The sequence below is a fragment of the Trachemys scripta genome, chromosome 3, assembly GCF_013100865.1.
Source record: "Trachemys scripta elegans isolate TJP31775 chromosome 3, CAS_Tse_1.0, whole genome shotgun sequence".
NCBI lineage: Eukaryota > Metazoa > Chordata > Testudines > Emydidae > Trachemys > Trachemys scripta.
In genome coordinates this window covers 82,446,765-82,466,198 of record NC_048300.1, presented here as the reverse complement: position 1 = coordinate 82,466,198, position 19,434 = coordinate 82,446,765, and the positions used below count along the sequence as shown (strand labels likewise).

At 40.7% G+C, this 19,434-nt stretch overlaps 2 protein-coding genes across 2 annotated transcripts in view; both read right to left on the bottom strand.

Annotated features, from left to right (window-relative positions):
- Positions 1–9,611: 9,611 nt before the first annotated feature.
- On the bottom strand, positions 9,612–12,327 carry PRR18 (proline rich 18). The gene has a single exon (XM_034765240.1). It carries the CDS (start codon positions 10,974–10,976, stop codon positions 10,266–10,268), a length of 711 nt encoding a protein of 236 aa, XP_034621131.1. The 5' UTR covers positions 10,977–12,327; the 3' UTR covers positions 9,612–10,265.
- A 4,263-nt stretch (positions 12,328–16,590) lies between these two features.
- Positions 16,591–19,434, bottom strand: part of SFT2D1 (SFT2 domain containing 1) — a 39,583-nt gene continuing 36,739 nt past the window's right edge. The window contains exon 8 of the mRNA XM_034765238.1: positions 16,591–17,290. Within this exon, the coding sequence (XP_034621129.1) occupies positions 17,251–17,290 (40 nt within the window). The 3' untranslated portion in view covers positions 16,591–17,250. The remainder of the gene's footprint in view (positions 17,291–19,434) is intronic.

Sequence of the window (19,434 nt, the reverse complement as noted above, 5' to 3'; positions counted from 1 at the left end):
CTGAGAGGCTAAGCATGCTAACTGAGGCCTCTTTAGTCCCCATGCACCTGGCAAATGCCCCATGCTCAGTGAGAATGGTATCTTCAGAGAATTTCGTTACTAAAAATCTAAGAAGTCTCTATTGAGCATGCTCAAAACTTGGGCAGAGTCACTGGGACAGCAGAAGGCACATCCCTGACATAAAGGCCACCCCTTACCAAATTTCGAGTCCCTGCTCCAAAGCATGGGGATGCTAGAGCTGTTCAAAGAAAAGGTAAGCAGAATTTTGACACAGACAAAACATTTTTTCTCTAGTGTCATTCTCAAAACTGTTCAACCATTTTGGCTGAAACTGTCAAGAAAGAAGAAGAAAAATCAGCCTGAGACAGACACTCAGCATGGAAAATTTCAGCCCAAACAGTTACAGTTTGGTAAAGTTATAATCAATTGAAAACAGGATCTTGTACTGGGAAGTGTCTGGCAATCGTAATAATAGGCAATGCTAACAGCCCCACCTATACTTTGAGAGAGATCTATGCAGACACTGTAGATATTGATCAGTTCCTCCAGTAAGACAGCAATGTCCTCATAGTGGCAAAAGCAGATAACAAGAAGCCTTCGGTGCGGAATAGTAAAACTGTATCCCCCTTGTTGAAATCTCTCATTGGATCAATTAGCCAAACTAAGTGGCTATCTGAAATAACACCTTGAAAAAGGAAGAACATTGAAACCATAACTACAGCAATCTCAGAACAGAGAAGCAAAAACCATAGCACATATCAAACATATTTCTGCTTCCAACAGTTGTTGCTGTGGTTTCTCTTTTCTGGGAAGGTAACAGAAACTCTTCGAATGGGTCTGGCACAGTCAGAGTAATCAGCATTTAAAAACTGTTTAGATCTTTGTTAAATTTTGTGGGCCAAATCATGAGCAGTACTAAGTAACTTCAACTCTCACTGAAGCCAACAGGTGTTTCAAGCTACTCAGCACCTCTCAAGATTTGGCCTCATTAAACAGATGAGAGCCGCATGTAGTGTTGTCATAGCTGCATTGGTCTTAGGATATTAAAGAAAGAAGGTGGGTTTCTTGTTTCTCTCTATGGGACCAAGAGAGACAAGCTTTCAAGCTTACACAGAGCTCTTCCTAAGGTCTGGGACAGGTACTCAATTTTGTAGTGCAGACATGTCCTGAGTCGATTTAAGTTAAGTTGACATACAGCCACCGCAGTAATTAATTCAATTTTTAACATCCACGCATCCTCCTGTTGGCGGTGCACATACTCACCAGCAGCACTTGCACCTATTTAACTGACATTGTGGGGCACTGACAGCTGCAGCCCCACCACCCTTCAATCCCTCCCGGGAGGCAGCCAGACTCTCCTCTCCCTGCCACCCCCCCCACAATCCCTCATCAGGAGGTGGTGGCAGGACTCGGGCTGTCAGCCCTGGCTGGCAGGGTTCCACTCTCAGCCCCAGGCAGCAATGTAAGCAACACAATGTCTACACAGACGCGGCGTTGACCTAACTACAGTGACTTAAGCACTACAGCTCTCGCAGAGGTGGAGTTATTAAAGCGGGGTAGTGGGTGACTTACATTGGTGGGAGCAACATTTTAGTATAGACACTTACACAGTTAGGTTGATGTAAGCTTCCTTTTAGCTCCACAAGTGAGGGATCCAGCAGTTGAGGTGCAGTTTGCCCATCACTGCTCTTTGGATGCATGCCTCCAGGAGAGACACAAACCATGTTGGTGCATTACCCTGGGTCTCTGCCATCTCTCAGGTGACACAACCACGTCTCCTGGTTGACAGTGTCAAATGCTGAAGATAGATCCAGGAGAATGGGAATGGATGTTTGCCTTCTATCCATTCACAGGATGAGATCATCCATCAGTGCCACTAAAGCAACTTCCATCCCATATTCTGGACTGAATCCAGATTATGCCAGGTCTAGGATATTCGCATGAATTAGATGATTGTATAGTGAAGTCAGAGAATGTAGAGATAGTTAAACAAGGTCAGAGGTTTGGTATACATGGATGTAAGGCTGCTTAGTACTATGGCAAACACACTATTAAATATCTTTTTAAATCTTTTATTAAAGATACAGAAAAGAAGGAAAAACAGTTAAAGCATTTGAAAAGTAAAATATTAAGTAAGGCTTTCGTTTTAATAACATCGGTTATTGCCTTTCCATGTAGCTGGAGAGAGTTTTAGAAGAAGGAAAACACCCCTTGTTTGGCAGTCTCTTAGATCAGGGCTTCTCAAGCTTTTTCTTTCTGAGGCCCCCCCCAGAATTCAAGTATGTTGGGGCTAGGGATCTTGGCTTCAGCCACCGGGTGCGGGGGAGGGGACTCGGGGCTTCAGCCGGGGGAGGGGGAGAGCTCAGGGCTTTAGACTCGGGAGCAGTACTGGAGCTTGGGGCTTCAACCCTGCGGCTCCACTCCCACTTTCTGTACTGGTGGGGAGCACCGGGCTTTAGCCTCTTGGCTCCACTCCTGGCTTCATCTCCAGTGGGGGGCACTGGTGCTTGGGGGTTTAGCTCTGGGGGGAGTACCGGGGCTCAGGGCCCTGCACTTCAGTCACAGGGCTCCATGGCCCCCTAAAACCAGCTTGGGGCCACAAACCCCTGGTTAAGAACTGCTGTCTTAGATGGTATTCAAGATGGTAATACCTGTCCTTTTGCGGAAAAGAGAAGTTAGTTGAGATGAGCTGGAGGTGTTGCTGCTGTTAAAGTCTGGTTTTATTTTATCCCAGGTGGTGTTTGGGATTTAGCTGGAGCAAATAGAGGGGATGTTAGCGGGGTCCCTCTCTTTGGTTGGTCTGGTAAGGACACCTCTCAGGATCAGGGTGACAAAGGTCTGGGGTCCCAGGAAATGGTCAGCAGAGCAGCCATGAGGGTGAAGCTCGCTTCAGTAGCCTTTATCTGTTTTTCCCTATTTTTTCCTCTAAGTCTTTCTTTAAGGAGCCACAAAGGGAGTGATGATGGAATCCTCTCATTATTTTGTTTACTAATTACACTTAAATTTGACACACTAATTTATTAATTTTTGGTTTTATATATTGTTTTTAGTATTATATATAGTCCTGGAATTATATTAACGTGGACTTTTTATTTGTTTGGACAAATGGAGTGTCTCTGTTTGTTTTTGCCCCTGTTTGTAACATTCATTATAAAAACCAACTTGACCTATTTTCCATTAACATTGGTTATTCTAGATTATTGTATTATTTTATAAACTTTTTCATACTTGTTACAACTGAGTTTACAATTAGGGTAAATATGTCAGCCCAACTGTTACAACTGCTCCTTTATAAACCCTATTGTCGCCTGTAAATGAGCAAAAAACATATGTTATCCTAGTCATAGATTAAATAAATATGTGAAGTTTTATTATGTTTTATTGCACTCTAGATTATTGGTTAATAAGATGGGATACACTGGATTAAAAGGAAAGAATGAGGGCTGTCAATTAATCGCAGTTAACTCACATGATTAACTCAAAAAATTAATCGCAATTAATCACACTTATAACAATAGAATACCAATTGAAATGTATTAAATATTTTTGGATGTTTTTCTACATTTTCAACATTGATTTCAATTACAGCACAGAATACAAAGTGCACAGTGCTCACTTTATATTATTTTTTATTACAAATATATGTACTGTAAAAATGATAAAGAAAAGAAATAGCATTTTTCAATCACCTCATACAAGTACTGAAGTGCAATCTCTTTATAATGAAAGTGTAACTTACAAATGCGGGTTGTTTGTTTACATAACTGCACTCAAAAACAAAACAGTGTAAAACATTAGAGCGTACAAGTCCACTCAGTCCTACTTTTTATTCTGCCAATCGCTAAGACAAACAAGTTTGTTTACGTTGATGGGAGGTATTGCTGTCTTCTTATTTACAGTGTCACCTGAAAGTGAGAACAGGCGTTCACATAGCACTTTTGTAGCCAGCGTTGCAAGGTATTTACATGCCAGATATGCTCAACCTTCATATGCCCCTTCATGCTTCGGCCACTATTCCAGAGGACATGCTTCCATGCTGATGATGCTCATTAAAAAAATAATGTGTCAATTAAATTTGTGAAATTTGTACTGCTTGGGGGGGGAGAATTGCATGTCTCCTGTTCAGTTTTACCTGCATTCTGCATATATTTCATGTTATAGCAGTCTCGGATGATGACCCAACACATGTTCGTTTTAAGAACACTCACAGCAGATTTGACAAAATGCAAAGAAGGTACTGATGTGAGATTTCTAAAAATAGCTTCAGCACTCAACCCAAGGTTTAAGAATCTGAAGTGCCATCCAAAATCTGAGAAGGATGAGGTGTGAAGCATGCTTTTAGAAGTCTTAGAAGAGCAACACTCGAATGTGGAAACTACAGAACTCAAACCACCAAAAAAGAAAATCAACCTTCTGCTGGTGGCATCTGACTCAGATGATGAAAATGAATATGCGTCAGTCCACACTGCTTTGGATCGTTATCAAGCAGAACCCATCATGAGCATGGAAGCATATCTCTAGAATGGTGGTTGAAGCACGAAGGGACATATGAATCTTTAGCGCATCTGGCATGTAAATATCTTGCAACGCCAGCTATAACAGTGCCATGCGAACGCCTGTTCTTACTTTCAGGTGACACTGTAAACAAGAAGCAGGTAGCATTATCTCCTGCAAATTGTAACCAACCTTGTTTGTCTGAGTGATTGGCTGACCAAGAAGTCTGAGTGGACTTGTAGGCTCTAAAGTTTTGCATTGTTTTATTTTTAAATGCAGTTTTTTTTTTTTTTACATAATTCTACTTTTGTAAGTTCAACTTTCATGATAAAGAGATTGCACTACTGTACTTGTATGAGGTGAATTGAAAAATACTTTGTTTTTTACAGTGCAAATATTTGTAATAAAAATAAATATAAAAGTGAGAACTGTACACTTTGTATTCTGTGTTGTAATTGAAATGAATACATTTGAAAATGTAGTAAACATCCAAAAATATTTAAAATAAATGGTATTCTATTGTTTAACAGCGCAATTAATTAAGGACATATTTTATCTGTAAAAAAATATCTTGAGGTTCATGATATGCACACTTCTTGAAGGATAAAATCATCTCCAATGTCTTAAAAAGGAGTCTATCTTTCTCAATCACATGTGGCACTTTTTCAAACAAAATCAAGTCAACTCACAAAAAAAGAGAAAAATATTCACTAACCACAAATTGATGGATTCTGTTGTGAAAGGGAAATCTTTGCATAGGAAAGTGGTTTGCAAAAGATGTAGAGTGCAGTGTCATTTTAGGTACAGCCTGCCTGCACTAACAATTTAAACAGGTTTAAAGAGCTTGTTAACTTTTGACAGGTCCGGTGATGCACATCAAAGAAATAGTATAATACTGTATTAACAGGAAATAAAATACTTAACATTTTTCTTCTTCAAAGCACTTTACAAACATTAATGAATACTCACAACATCCCTGAGAGTGAAGTTCTCCTTTTTACAGATGGTAAACACATAAAGTAACTGACCCAAAGCAAGACAGGGAGGCTCAGCATCCAGACCACTAGAAATGCTATTGGTATGTTCAGTGGAAAAGTTGAATGAATGAAAACATTCTCGTGATGTCATTTTCTAGAGTTTACCTCACAAATGAGTACTGAGGTCTGAAGCTATATTAGCCAATCAGATGGCATAAGCAAATATATGTATTAGCACTGGCTTCAGCAGAGTTCACTAAAAGCTACTGTACTTCTTTGAAGAGCCAACAAGATGATTGTAGCATATGAATGTTTGTACTTCCTGTCTGGCTCATAGGTGAATAACAGTTGCTGAACCTCTGCATCCATCTCACCTTTAGAATACTACTGTACAAAGGAAAACATGTTACACTTCTGAAAACATTGGTTATAAGGTAGAGGTTTATGGACACATTTAGATGAACATCAATGTTTGTTATCCTTCCAGTCAATAACACTAAATATTCATTTCAAGTAAAGTTGGTTTCTGCTTACTGTGCACCTAAAATGGAGAGGCACACAAACCAAATTCATGGGTTCAAACATCTGAGAAACTGGTAACCCTTAATATCTGGACCCAAATCTTAAGCCAGTGGTTCAGGCCCATCTCTAATTCAAAGGCACAGTGGTGCACTAGCCCAAAATGCAGTAAAAGCTGGGTACCTTTGCAGAAATTAATTCTTCAGAAAAATGCTACTGGCAATCTTCAAACTGGATATTTTCAATCAGATTAGCAATTAGGGATAATAAATTCCTTGATGCTTTGAGTCTTTGGAATTTTGCTTCCCCACCTATCTCCAAAAGCAAGTACTAGCCTTCAGGTGTTCCATATTTTCTCATGATGTAATATTCCCTTTAAATTCATTTCACTTGATTTCATATGGAATAAAATCATGCTACCAAGAGTTTATGCTGCTGTCAGGAATTCATATGAGGTGAATTCTCACCTCACACTGAACTTAGCAAGTTCCAAATATACAAGAGATTTTTTTTATACTTGATACTTTAAAAGTGGTTGACTGTTCTTTGCAACTAGATGTACTGATTAAATATATTTGTATATAAAAGTACATTGCAGTTGTCTTTAACCATAAGTAGTAATTTCCAAAACAGACTAACGTGGTACCTTACAATTAATGATGCCAAAAAGAAAAGAAAATCCAACTGAAACTTCAACTATTGTTTCACTGAGGTCATAAATGGAATGTCTGAGACTGATCCAGTAGAAATCAGATTTGTGTAGGGAATTTCTATTTGCTAGGGCTGAATGGATTCAAGGTGCTAATATTCTTGCTGTACTGAAAATTAAATCAAACAGCTACGATAGAGGCATATGCAATGCATTGTTTAAAAGATGGCAAGGAAATTTTAAGTGGCAGTTACATTTCATACACAATATTACAAAGCAGCCTCTAAATTGATTTTTAATAACATTAAATTATTTGACTTATTTTCTCATGCACCACATTTTTCTCTGGGCTTGTGAGCACAACTATTTCACATTTGCGATAGATTAGTGAATTATTTTTTACAATGGCCACCAGCACTCTGGTATTTAATTAGTAGAAATCCAGACATATAGGTTTTGTGGCTTATATTGGGAGAGTATGAAAAGGCCCAACTTTCTGGAACAAAATCAAAGAGCTATTTCAATAATGAAATGTCATTTAAAATGAAGCTAAAATACACTATCACTTTGAGCAATTTAACTGTAAAAACAAAATCTCCTGGGAGTTCATGGCATTGCTAACATAGACCATTTTTTTCTGCTCTGCTGCTTTCATGTCAGAGTAATCCACCGCATAAAAAGCTAAAACCAATTTGCATAAAAAGTGAATCTTTCTTAAAGTCCCATGAAACATTTTACATCAAAGCAACATTTATAGTTTTTAATTTCTAACACTAAGTAGCACTTTACAGCATACTTGATAGATTGAAGTTAACATGTTCATAAATGTTTAAACAAATGTGTTTCTTATGAAAGGTTTGCCACAGCATCTTAAGTATTTACTTAGAAAATTCCTAAGTTAGTAAATTATAGTATTGTGGTGGCAACAAGTAGCTGGGGAGACTCTTTAGTTATCAGCCTGTTTTCACACCCTTAACTTTATTTAAAGACTTACCCCTTCAGAGACGTTGCTAAGCCCATTGGGAGCCCTAAACAGGAATATTTTGGGTCCCCCCACCAACACTTACTAAAAAAGCAAATAAGGGGCCCCCTTTAGCGACTCAGGGCCCTAAACAATTGCTTAGTCTGCTTATGCCTACTGCCGGCACTGTCCTTTCAACTGACATTTTTTACATTTGTTCCCAGCCTCAATGATGGGGGAAATTTTTGGTTAAATACTATTTTGCTGTGCATTTTAAAGTTTTTGAATAGTGTGGAGCAGAGAGAAAGGGTCCCCACCTCCACTAAAATATGTTTAGCATGTAGCAACTTTAAAATCTCATTTTTTTCAATCAAGACAAGTGCCCTTAAACATGTCGGAAAGAGTTTAATTTACACAATGTGATTATAAGTGTTAGAACATTCATACACTGATCATGCACAATGCCACTTTTTTCAAACTGTACACCCAGGTAAGTGCTCCATATATATAACACACATATGTAGAGCTACAGCTCTGCATGTTGAGTGCAAACCAGTTGAAGGGCTCATCTTAACCTGCTCTGTTCTGCACACTCCCTAAATCATGGCCAGCTATCCATCTAATTGAATCAGCACGATTATGCTTATTTGAACACAATCATTAGATTTAATTCATATTCCTATAAGTAGGGTCCTACCAAATGCATGGTTCATTTTGGTCAATTTCACGACCATAGGTTTTTTAAAAATAGTAAATTTCATGATTTCAGCTATTTAAATCTGAAACATCACAGTGTAATTGTCGGGGTCCTGACACAAAAAGGAGTTGGGGGGGGAGGTCACAGGGTTATTGTAGGGGAGGTGGTTGTACTGCTACCCTTACTTCTGGGCTGGTGCGGGCGGCGGTGTTGCCTTCAGAGCTGGGCAGCTAGAGAGCGATGGCTGCTGGCTGGGATCCCAGCTCTGAAGGCAGCGCCCTGCCAGCAGCAGCACAGAAGTAAGAGTGTCAATACCATACCACACCACCCTTACTTCTGTGCTGCTGCTGGCGGCAGCTCTGCATTCAGAGCTGGGCTCCCAGCCAGCAGCCACCGCTCTCCGGTTGCCCAGCTCTGAAGGCAGCACAGAAATATGGGTGGCAATACTGTGACCCCCCCCTAAAATAATCTTGTTGAGACCCTGCTCCAACTCCCTTTTGGGTCCAGACCCCCAATTTGAGAGATGCTGGTCTCTCCTGTGAAATCTGTATAGTATAGGGTAAAAGCACACAAAAGACCACTTTTCATGGTCTGTGACACATTTTTCATAGCTGTGAATTTGGTAGGGCGCTACCTGTAAGGGTTTTGGTTCCAATTCCTTACGTTTTAAATCTTCTGGACATTTTAGTCTAGAAAGGAAATAAAATTATCCTAAATAAGCTGCACATTTTCTGCATATTATCAGCCCATCTTTATCTTTGTGTAATCACTGCTTATCTTTCTCTCAATCCCACAACTAAATACAGTCAGATGCCTGCAACAGATTAAGAAACAGCCCCATTCACAGTTACAAAGGTGCTGCTGTTGCAACACAAAAGGCTTTAATCATTTATTCAAATAAATAAAAATGTTCCTTTATGTACAAATAAGACAAAATCAATGTACCCTACCTCTATTTACAAAGCAGTTTCTTTTCAAAAGGAAATCAATACATTTATCCTTCAGTAACTGAACACTTTGTCTTGAGGGCCTGTATTGTGCAGCAGTTTTGTTTTCCTTTTTGCTTGACTGCCCTTTGTTGTTTAACACAAAGACACTTTTGTGATAGTTTCTGATAAAGGCTCTATAGTTTTAACAAGTTTCTCCCATCTTCCTCTCCCTACCCTAACCCAGAGATCATAAACAATTCCTGCAAATGTCAGGAGTCAGCTTTTGCTACAAAAAACACTGAAGTGAATACAGCAGATTACAGAGTAGCAGCTGTGTTAGTCTGTATCCGCAAAAAGAACAGGAGTACTTGTGGCACCTTAGAGACTAACAAATTTGTTAGTCTCTAAGGTGCCACAAGTACTCCTGTTCTTCTTACAGCAGATTAAGCACCTGTTGCATTACAGTAAGTTAACTAGCTGAGAACATTTGCCTCTGTTTCTGCTCACATTTGATCACATTCAAACACCCCCACGTGCAGATTTTAACCTCCCCGTCCTGTCCATCACCCGCTAGAAACTCTGTCTCCTGATTTCAGATAAAAAGCATCCAGCAGCCCAGCCGGATCAGGAGAAGCATCTCTACAACACTGATTAGTCAGCCCCCACTTTTTTCTCTCCCCACAAGATGTGAATGAAAATACACAGTACACAGCAGCTATAAATACATCTTTTCCCGTTTATGTAGCGCCTGGAACAGCCGCCAGCCCCCACGGGGTCAAAACGCTAGTCAGTTTCCTCAGCGGGGATAGCAGCAAGGCGGGCGATTAAACCCGGCACTAAAACTCCGCTCTCCGTGGCTCTCAGTCTGGGGAGACGAACCCGCGAGGTGGCTTTGGAGCAGGATACGGTGCTGTCCAGCTTCCCGGGGGGGTTAATAGAGAGAGAGGAAGAACCCCGCTGCGGGGCACATCACATGTGTTGCCCCCGGGATATTGCTGCAGGAGGGGCGGGGGCTGGGCAGGCAGGTGCCACCCAAGGCTCAGAGGGCCCCCAGGTGGGGCAGGGTCTCCAGCTTGTCGGCCCGGTCCCGGCCGGCCGCGCTCTCCACCCCGCGCAGCCACTCGGTGCATTTGCGCACCAGCCCCTCGTCCGCCACGGCCCCCGGCGCCGCCTCCTCCTCGTACTCCACGTCGTCGTAGCGGTGCCGCTCGTTCAGCAGCGAGATCTTCAGCAGGGCGCGCAGGTCCCCGGGGCTGGACCCCGGCCCGGCCCGGGCCCCCCTCCGCGCCGAGCCCCCCACGGCCGGGGCCGCCTTGCTCCGGGGGCCCGGCAGGAGGCGCTCGGTGGCTGAGGAGGGGCTCGGCCGCCCCCGCTGCTTCTCCAGGCTGCGGCGCTGCAGCACCAGGGCCGCCTCGGGGGGGAGGCTGAGCGAGAAGCGCAGAGCGGCCTCTGCAGCCCCCGCCTCCGGCCCCGCCGCCGCGCACAGGGTCTCGCAGGAGCGACCGCGGGGCTGTGGCGGGGCCGGGGCCGGCCTCCGCGCTTGCTGCCTCTGCAGAGAGGCGCAGGGCCAGGAGCTGGGGAAGGGACCGGCCCGCTCCGGGGGCGCCCCCCGCGGCTTCCTCGGCGGCTTCTCCTCGGCGGGCGGCGGCGGCGCTGCCTTCCTGGGGGCCGCCGGCTTCCTAGGCTGCGCTCGGGGGGCGGCGGGGATAGCGGCCGGGGCGGGGGGAGGCAGGATGGGCGGCAGGGACATGGTGGTGCCGGGTGACCCCCTCTGCTCCTCACAGGTGCTCAGGGCAGATCGCACCCCGGGCAGGGCCGAGCATCCCCCGCGGACGGATCGGTCCCAGGTGCAGCTCCATAGGAGAGCGCGACCGTGCTGGGACCTCCAGGCTCCGTCGCTGGCTCCCGATGAATGAGACAGACACGCAGCAGCGAGGCTGAGAGGGAGGCGGGGCTCTGTGGGCGGGGGAAAGCACTCACCGGGGAGGGCTGCGGCTCACCTCCCACTTTGAGCCGTGATGGAAAGACGGGACGTGATTTTTTTTTTTTTAAGTATTAAAATAAGAGGAAAGAGTAGCGGTGAGGAGGAAGAGGCAGAGACGTCAAAACACAACCCCCAAAACGTTCTCAAGAGCTGTAAGCACAGTTTGAGCAAGATTATGAAATTTATATCTGTAAACGATTAGGACACAGAATTTCAGGATGTATTTTAAAAGCTAGTGCTAGGGCAATACTAATGCCCTCCTACTGCAGCCCTTGGAGGGGGTCACTGCTTTTTATATTTAAAAAAAAAATCACTTAAATATTTCTATTGTAATAATTAGTTCCTAGTAAACAAATTTAAAAAGGAACACTGAATATATTGTTCAAATTTAGAAACTGTAAATGCTTCCCTTATCTATTCAGATGGTCACTTTCCCCTTTTGCTGTCCCCTACATGCTTTCCTCCCCCTTGCAACAGCTATTTATAATTTACCAGTTCATCTTCTCTACTAAAATGTTGTGAACTAGTCAATAGCTACCACTTCCTTTTTACATTGATAAGTAAATTTAAAGAGACCTACAAGGGACAAATTTCTTCTGAAATAAGGTGGCACAGTGGAAGTTTCATTACATTTTCAGCCCCTCATCTTTCATTCACACTCTCCTCGCCATAGCCACCAGCCTCTTTTAAGCCCCCCCCCCTTAATCTCTTATCTTTGTTTTGTTCCTAGACTTAACCTCTACCAGCTGAGTATGGTAGCAGAATGGAGCTGCTGTTCCTCAGGCTGGTCACTATTAAGAGCTGCTGCATGGCTGTGCCATCAAAAAGGCTCACCCAGGCAATCAAAATGAGGTTTTGGACACAAACACAGTCTCCCACCCAGAAAATGATAACTCACCTCACTGCTTTCAAAATAAAGTATTACTCATTTTTTAGTTAGCTTTCCCACAATAATTCCAATATTAAGGTCCAGCCAACTGAATGGATGGGTAAGAAGAGAAACCAATATATCCTTCCCTTATACTAACTGACTATGGGACCAGTTTAAAAAGTTACATAAAACAGCTTGCAAACATGAGTGATAGGGAGGACAGTGAAGTTGTCAGCAGTGATAAAGGGAAGAGAGAGCGCCTAGGAAGGAGAAAAAAAAAAAAAAGAAAGAAGTTAGATTAGTGAGAGGATTTGGTAGAACAGCTAGGAGAAGATATCAGTAGACAGGCTGAGATGTAAGACTGGCTGGGATGGAGAACTACATTAGGCTGCAGCAGAGAGCAATGGTTATGTAACATTCACCAAGAGCATGGATGAGATCACCCAGAGTGTAGAAAGAAAAGTAGTCAGAGCAACAGTGGAAGATAATCAAAATTATTCTTTCAAGTAGGCCAACAAAGTAGCTATATCATATTGTTATAATAAGACAGTCCACAGCAGCTAGTGATTGAATGTGGGCAACCACACTAGAGAAATATTTTGCAGGACTGTTTGCAAAGGGCGATCATATGGCTTAAAGACAATGTTTCAGAACATGGTATTCTAATTGAGAAAAATGTGGAAACAAGGACAATTGTTAAAGCCAAATCAGATGAGATGTTAAAAGCAGGAGAGTAAGGATGACCCAGTTGTTAGGACACTAGCCTGGGATTCGGGAGACCTAGGATTCCCTGCTTCACCACAGATTTCCTGTGGGACTGTGGACAAGTCACTTGCTCAACATGTGCCTCTATACCCCATACAATGAGATAGCAGTACTTCCCTACCTCACAGGAGTGCTGGGAGGATAAATACAATGGGGCCATGTAACTACTAAAATGAAGGGTTAAATGTATGTTGATTTAATCAGCTGGAGCTTAATTACTACCATTCACAAGTGGTGGGAGCAAAATTGTAGCAGCTGGTTCTTAGAGAGACCCTATTATAACCTTCATTGAAGATTTTTTTTTAATATTCATTAGTGTACCTGAAATTTATGGACATTTTTTAACTGTAGCATTGCAAGTTTCTTACTGTGTGGAGTTGAATCCAGTTGTATATGCAGACAACTTGTCCAGTTATTGCATAGTGTCTGGAAATAAGGAAAGTAGCTGACACAGTGAGACCATGATAAGCAGTTATCCTACTGCTGCAGTTCCTGCCTAGGTCAGTGGTTTTGCTTTTAATTTCAGTTCACTAATGACAAAGTTTTCAGTTACGTTTTCTGATTTTATGAAAATATTGGGAAACAATTTTTTTGAGGGGGAAATGCTTGCACTTCACTATAGAAAGGATGAATTCTGCTGTAACTGACAAAACATTTCTTGTAATAGAATGTGCACGGAATGTAACTTGAATTTTCCAGAAGTGAACTTTCTAGATAGTATCTTATTAATTAGATCACTGATTAATGAAGACAATTAAAATATGTAATGAGACAAGGTGAGTGGATCAGCAGCATTTGATTTCAGACTGTATAGTAATGACAACTGAAGTGGCTAGCATCTGTGAATAACGCCTGTAGAATAGTTTTAGCCTAAAGCTAGTTTCTTTTAACTTGTCAGTCAAATGAGAGGTCTTGTCTACCTTTTCCATATTTTCTCATAGACCAAGCATGCTTTCTGCATAAATGGAATTATAAAATGGGCATTTAAAGTATCACTGAGAAGTGAAGAGGCTAATGAAGACAAATACAAATATCTGACATTTTTGCCAAATGTTCACAACCTTATTAATTCCATAACAGGATAACATTTTGGGTCAACCTGATTTGGCAGCAATTTGGAAGATAAAAGGCGATCAATGCTCCCCATCACCTGCTTTACCCCTTTTTGATGCTCAAATTCCAAGCACAAGAATCCCAGGTTTAACACCAAGGCCTTCTCAGAGCCTGATGTACTCTCAATGCCTATCATGGCCTACGGCCAGAACAGCCTACTGCCTGAGAAAGCCTTGGCTTTGTAGGATGGCTCAGGCTCACCCACAAGTCTACTTCTTCTCTTGAGAAGGCATGTTGATATCGGTCATGGAAAAGGAAGGCGTCTCCAAAAATCATACAACTTCTATTCTTTTGGGAGAACGAAACCAATGTCTATCCCACTGGAAAGAGAGGGTTTTGACATCCCTGCTGCCAGAAACAGCTGCTCAAATCAATCCTATGAAGCATATAAACAAAACCCCAGTGCTCATTTGTCCTTTAATTTCCATTCCAACTGACAGCAGGAGTCCACAAGGCGTTCCATGAAATTCTTCCATGTCCATCAATATCTGTACAATTGCTGCAGTCCAGGTGACCTGTGGAAGTCACCAGATGGAACTGCAATCAACTCAACATTTATTAATACCCTCCACCAAAAACAAAGATGGGAAGGCCAGAGCAGTGAAAGGCCCTCTTGTGCCTTGTTTGCTAATGTCAACTGCCCTGTATCTTAGCTAATCAACCCAACAACCTGTTGAAGGGACCAGGACTACCTAATGAGAGCCAGTCTCTTAGAGATTCTGCCCCATTGGCTAACTGCTGCAACAGGACAACCCAGAAGATATGCACCCCCTGCAATCCCATACTGACTGGTAAAGCCAACATGTCTTAAACTGCTGATCAAACCATACCCATACTGCAGGATCTCTTCACCATATTTGATAAATTTCAGTGGAATGCTGGTGTTGTCTTACATACAGGGGTTTAGCATTAATCAATACAATGGCTTCCTTGTCCTTCTGCCTCAAGGCAGAGTCCTCACCTCTGAATCCTCTCCCCCAGCCCTGTTCTATTTAACACCTATACAAAACTGAAGGCAACAGGGATGCATATGCTAGTAAAATGTAGCCACCATGCTATTTCCTTCACAGAAAATGCAAACACTATCTCCCAGCCATCCCACTGTCTAGGAGTCAACATTCACATGAAGACTAGCTCGTTAAAGCTAAACCTGGAAGAGATGGAGGTACTGCTGGTGGAGAGCGGGAAACAGAACTTTCTACCATCATAACATCAGACATCTAAGAGCTAGGTTGTCTGTAGCTTCAGGATCCTCATAGGACTTATCTTTGCCCTTCAATGCCTAAATAGCTAAAATTGGAAAAATATTTCAACCAAGGCTTGCCCCAGAAACACTGCTTTCACAGAAGCTAAGCAAAGTATATTCACAGAATCATAGAACTGGAAAGGACCTCGAGAGGTCATCTAGTCCAGTCCCCTGCACCCAAGGCAGGACTAGACTATTCCTGACAGGTGTTTGTCCAACCTGCTCTTAAAAAAATCTCCAAATGGAGATACCACCACTCCCCTAGGCAATTTATTCCAGTGCTTAACCACTCTGATAGTTAGAAAGTTTCTCCTAATGTCCAACCCAAACCTCCCTTACTGCAATTTAAGCCCATTGCTTCTTGTCCTATCCTCAGAGGTTAAGAACAACAATTTTTCTCCCTCCTCCTTGTAACAGTCTTTTATGTACACCTCTACCCCGATATAACGCAACCCGATATAACACAAATTCGGATACAACACGGTAAAACAGTGCTCCAGGGGGTGGGGCTGCGCATCCAGCAGATCAAAGCAAGTTCGATATAACACTGTTTCACCTATAACGTGGTAAGATTTTTTGGCTCTCAAGGACAGCGTTATATTGGGGAAGTGGTGTACTTGAAAACTTATGTCTCCTCTCAGTCTTCTCTTCTCCAAACTAAACAAACCCAATTTTTTCAATCTTCCCTCATAGGTCATGTTTTTTAGACCTTTAATCATTTTTGTCATTCTTCTCTGGACTCTCTCCAATTTCTCCACATCTTTCCTGAAATGTGGTGCCCAGAACTGGACACACTACTCCAGATGAGGCCTAATCAGCGCAGAGTAGAGCGGAGGAATTACTTTTTGTGTTTTGCTTGCAATATTCCTGCTATTGCATCCCAGAATGAGGTTTGCTTTTTTTTTTTGGCGCAACAGTGTTACACTGTTGATTCCTACTTAGCTTGTGATTCACTATGACCCCCAGATCCTTTTTTGTAGTACTCCTTTGTAGGCAGTCATTTCCCACTTTGTATTTGTGCAACTGATTGTTCCTTCCTAAGCGGAGTACTTTGTATTTGTCCTTATTGAGTGTCCTATTAGAGTATTCCATATAGTTATATATTCACTTCATGTACATTATACCACCAGGAGCATTTTTTCAAAAAACACATAAAAATTAAAGATGTTTTAAAGTCACTTGTGTATTCTGAGACAGTTTGAGTTACGTACATGTACCAACACAATTATTTTTAGTCTGACAACAGATAGGAAACGGGGTAGCAAAAGAGATTTGAGGTAATAACTGAAAGTGTGTTGACTAATTTCAAAAGTGAAATATATATTGCAAGCGTGTTTTAATTTTCCTGCCTATGTGGCTCAAGTCTAAAAATTACATAGTCTAAATACTTACAATAATTCATTTATTTTGTAATCATTGATTTATATATTATCCATAAGCCATTTTAATCAAATATATTTTAAGTTTCAAAATGAAAAAATTGGTCCTTAAAATGTAAGCATAACAAAACTGAGCAAGCTTTTACCAGACCTCTCATGTTCACACCAAACTTTCTCCATACTGCACATGTACAAACATTTAAAAGCAGCCCTATCAGCTATAATTAACTAAAAAAATTCTCTATAATAAATGACAAAATCCTGATCTTTGGGAAACGCATAGAGTGAACAAATAGTAATAACACATAAGAAATATGTAAAAGTTTCATATAAAGTTTTGTCTCATATTACCCAGAATCCTGAATTGTCATTAAACTGTGTTAACAGAAACTGAGTCAAACAGTTTTAAGATTACATTGCATAAAGTGTTAAACCTATTCTAGTTTCGAAATGGTTCAGACAGGGATAAAACACTGTTTACCTGGCTCATATTTAAACTTGGTTCTGCTAAAATGATTTAATCCCCAGCGTGCAAAAGGCAAGGAAAATACTAAAACTGTCACCAGGTGTCGTTTCAGGAGTGGAAGTTCATAATTTTTCTGAGCAAACTTCACAAAAATATAAAGTTGGCTTTTAAAAGATGTTGAATAGTTTGTTTTGTTTAGTCTAACTCAGGCAGGACGTGAAGCATTTAATCACAGCATCCCTTAAAAAAACAAAAACAATTAACATTTATTTTTTTACAGGCCACATTCAGGTCACTAATATTTTTCTGACTACATAACATTTTGTGTTACATTTCCCAAAATTAGTTATAAAACTTACAAATTCAATGATGCACTATTTTGGATGACAAAATGAAACTTTTAATTACTTGTCAGATGCAGAATTCTGATAACTTATTAAACTCGGTGGGGAGATTGAAAGATCTGAAGGGGCATTGCTTCCCTATTGAGCATTTTGTAAATTGGATTGTATACTGTTCAGTTTGGATTAGTCTGAATTTGTTCAACCTCATTTATTTTTATTTTCCCAAAACTTAATTATTTGCTAGTCAGCAGAATTTTTGTACTTGGCTGTTAGCCACTTTGAAAATTCAGGGACTCCCCCATATTCTTGAGTTTAAGTGAAATAAGTTATTTCCGCATGCCCCAACACAGCTGTCCTATAATTAAGATTTATATAATAAAACGAGTTCTAAAAACAAGGCAGATCACAGAATACTAGAAGTGAACAAGCCTCATTGGGGTATTTTTGTTGCTACAATTTTTTTTTTTTAGTGTAAATTAAAACAAATGAGTACTTTAGACAAGTTACGCAATATCATTTCCTGGCACCATGTAATAACTCAGTCAACTATTTGCATAAGACAGAATGTATGAAGCTCAACTTGTGATGGCATTTTATACTAGCAAATACTTCAGTTACCTGAAAAAGAATTAGGCTAGTACAGTATTTCAACAACCTATCAAAAAATCATAGGGTTCGTTGTTTTTATTACATAGACACTTTATTTGCTTCAGTTCAATTGTTTAGATAATATAACTCATGTTTTATCAGACCAGCAGTCAAACAAGAGAAAGAAGGCCAGGTACCAATGGTTATTAATATCTTTGAGCATACTAAAACATAGTAGTATGAATTAAACTGATCTGAACAAAAATAAGCCTATAGAAAGAGAGACAAGATTGCCGGAAATGTAGAAATTTAGAATGCTAGTAATCGGACTGAGGAAGTTGGATGTGTCAAAATTAAGGTGACATTTTAGAGTATTTAAATATGAATTATTTCACTGCTTGCAACTATCTTGAAGACAGTCTTGTTAGAATTAATGAGATCACCTATTGCTATAACAAATTTTATATTATGGTTTAATTCTGCCACACCTAAGAATCTATAGCATAGATTTTTGTGGCTTATGTCAGGTTTTATTGGACTATTATAGAAAAGCAGTGAGAAAATACAAGATGAAAGGAGAGGTACTGTGAACAATTTAGCAAGGCAGGATATATTTATAGGAGCAGTCAATGTAAAAAAAAAAAAAATCTGAATGAAGTGTTTTAATATACTGTTAAAAGTCCAAATTGCACTATAGTTTCTCTCTAATCTTTCAATTAAACTAAAAAAAAAAAAAATAGTATTTACTTTGTACATTGGATGGCACTGTGTGTAATGCCAGTTTCACCTGGGCACGTGGGTCTTTCACATAGGAATAACGGGGGGGACGGGGGGGGACACGCGGGAGGGAGTGGCAGATTTAAAAAAAACCAGGAAAATGGCAAAGCCACAAACACTGGCAGGTGATTCAAAAACAAAATTTACTAACAAACTATTTAATTTTTTTAATCTGACTAGATTTCAAGTTCATTGTGTCCATTTAAGCTACCAAATATTGTCAAATGTATATGAAACTATGTAGGAAATATTCTTAAACTAAGCAGTGTTGTAGCATGTTATAACAATTATTTTGGTGATTAAAACTAGAGAAAATGCTACAATGCTTTAACAAGTAAATTGCTGGGTATCTTTATGTGCACCCATCTTAAACTTCAGAACAGGCATTGGTTATGGTAGACTTGGCAGAATTCAATTTTTATTTTTTTATAATTTTGACCCATAATCTACATGTTTAAGCTTTTTTTTTTTTATTTTTATTGATTTACATGTTCGCAATTGCAGGAAATTATTGGAGTTCTGACAATTTTTTAATGACAGATGTGGAGATTCAAAAAGTTCAAACTTTATAACTGTTAACACACAAACTGTCATCACATGTCAAAACACACAAAATAAATATCCTTAAAAAAATCACACTCGAGTAAATTCTCAAGCAGCGTTTTTCTTACTCTG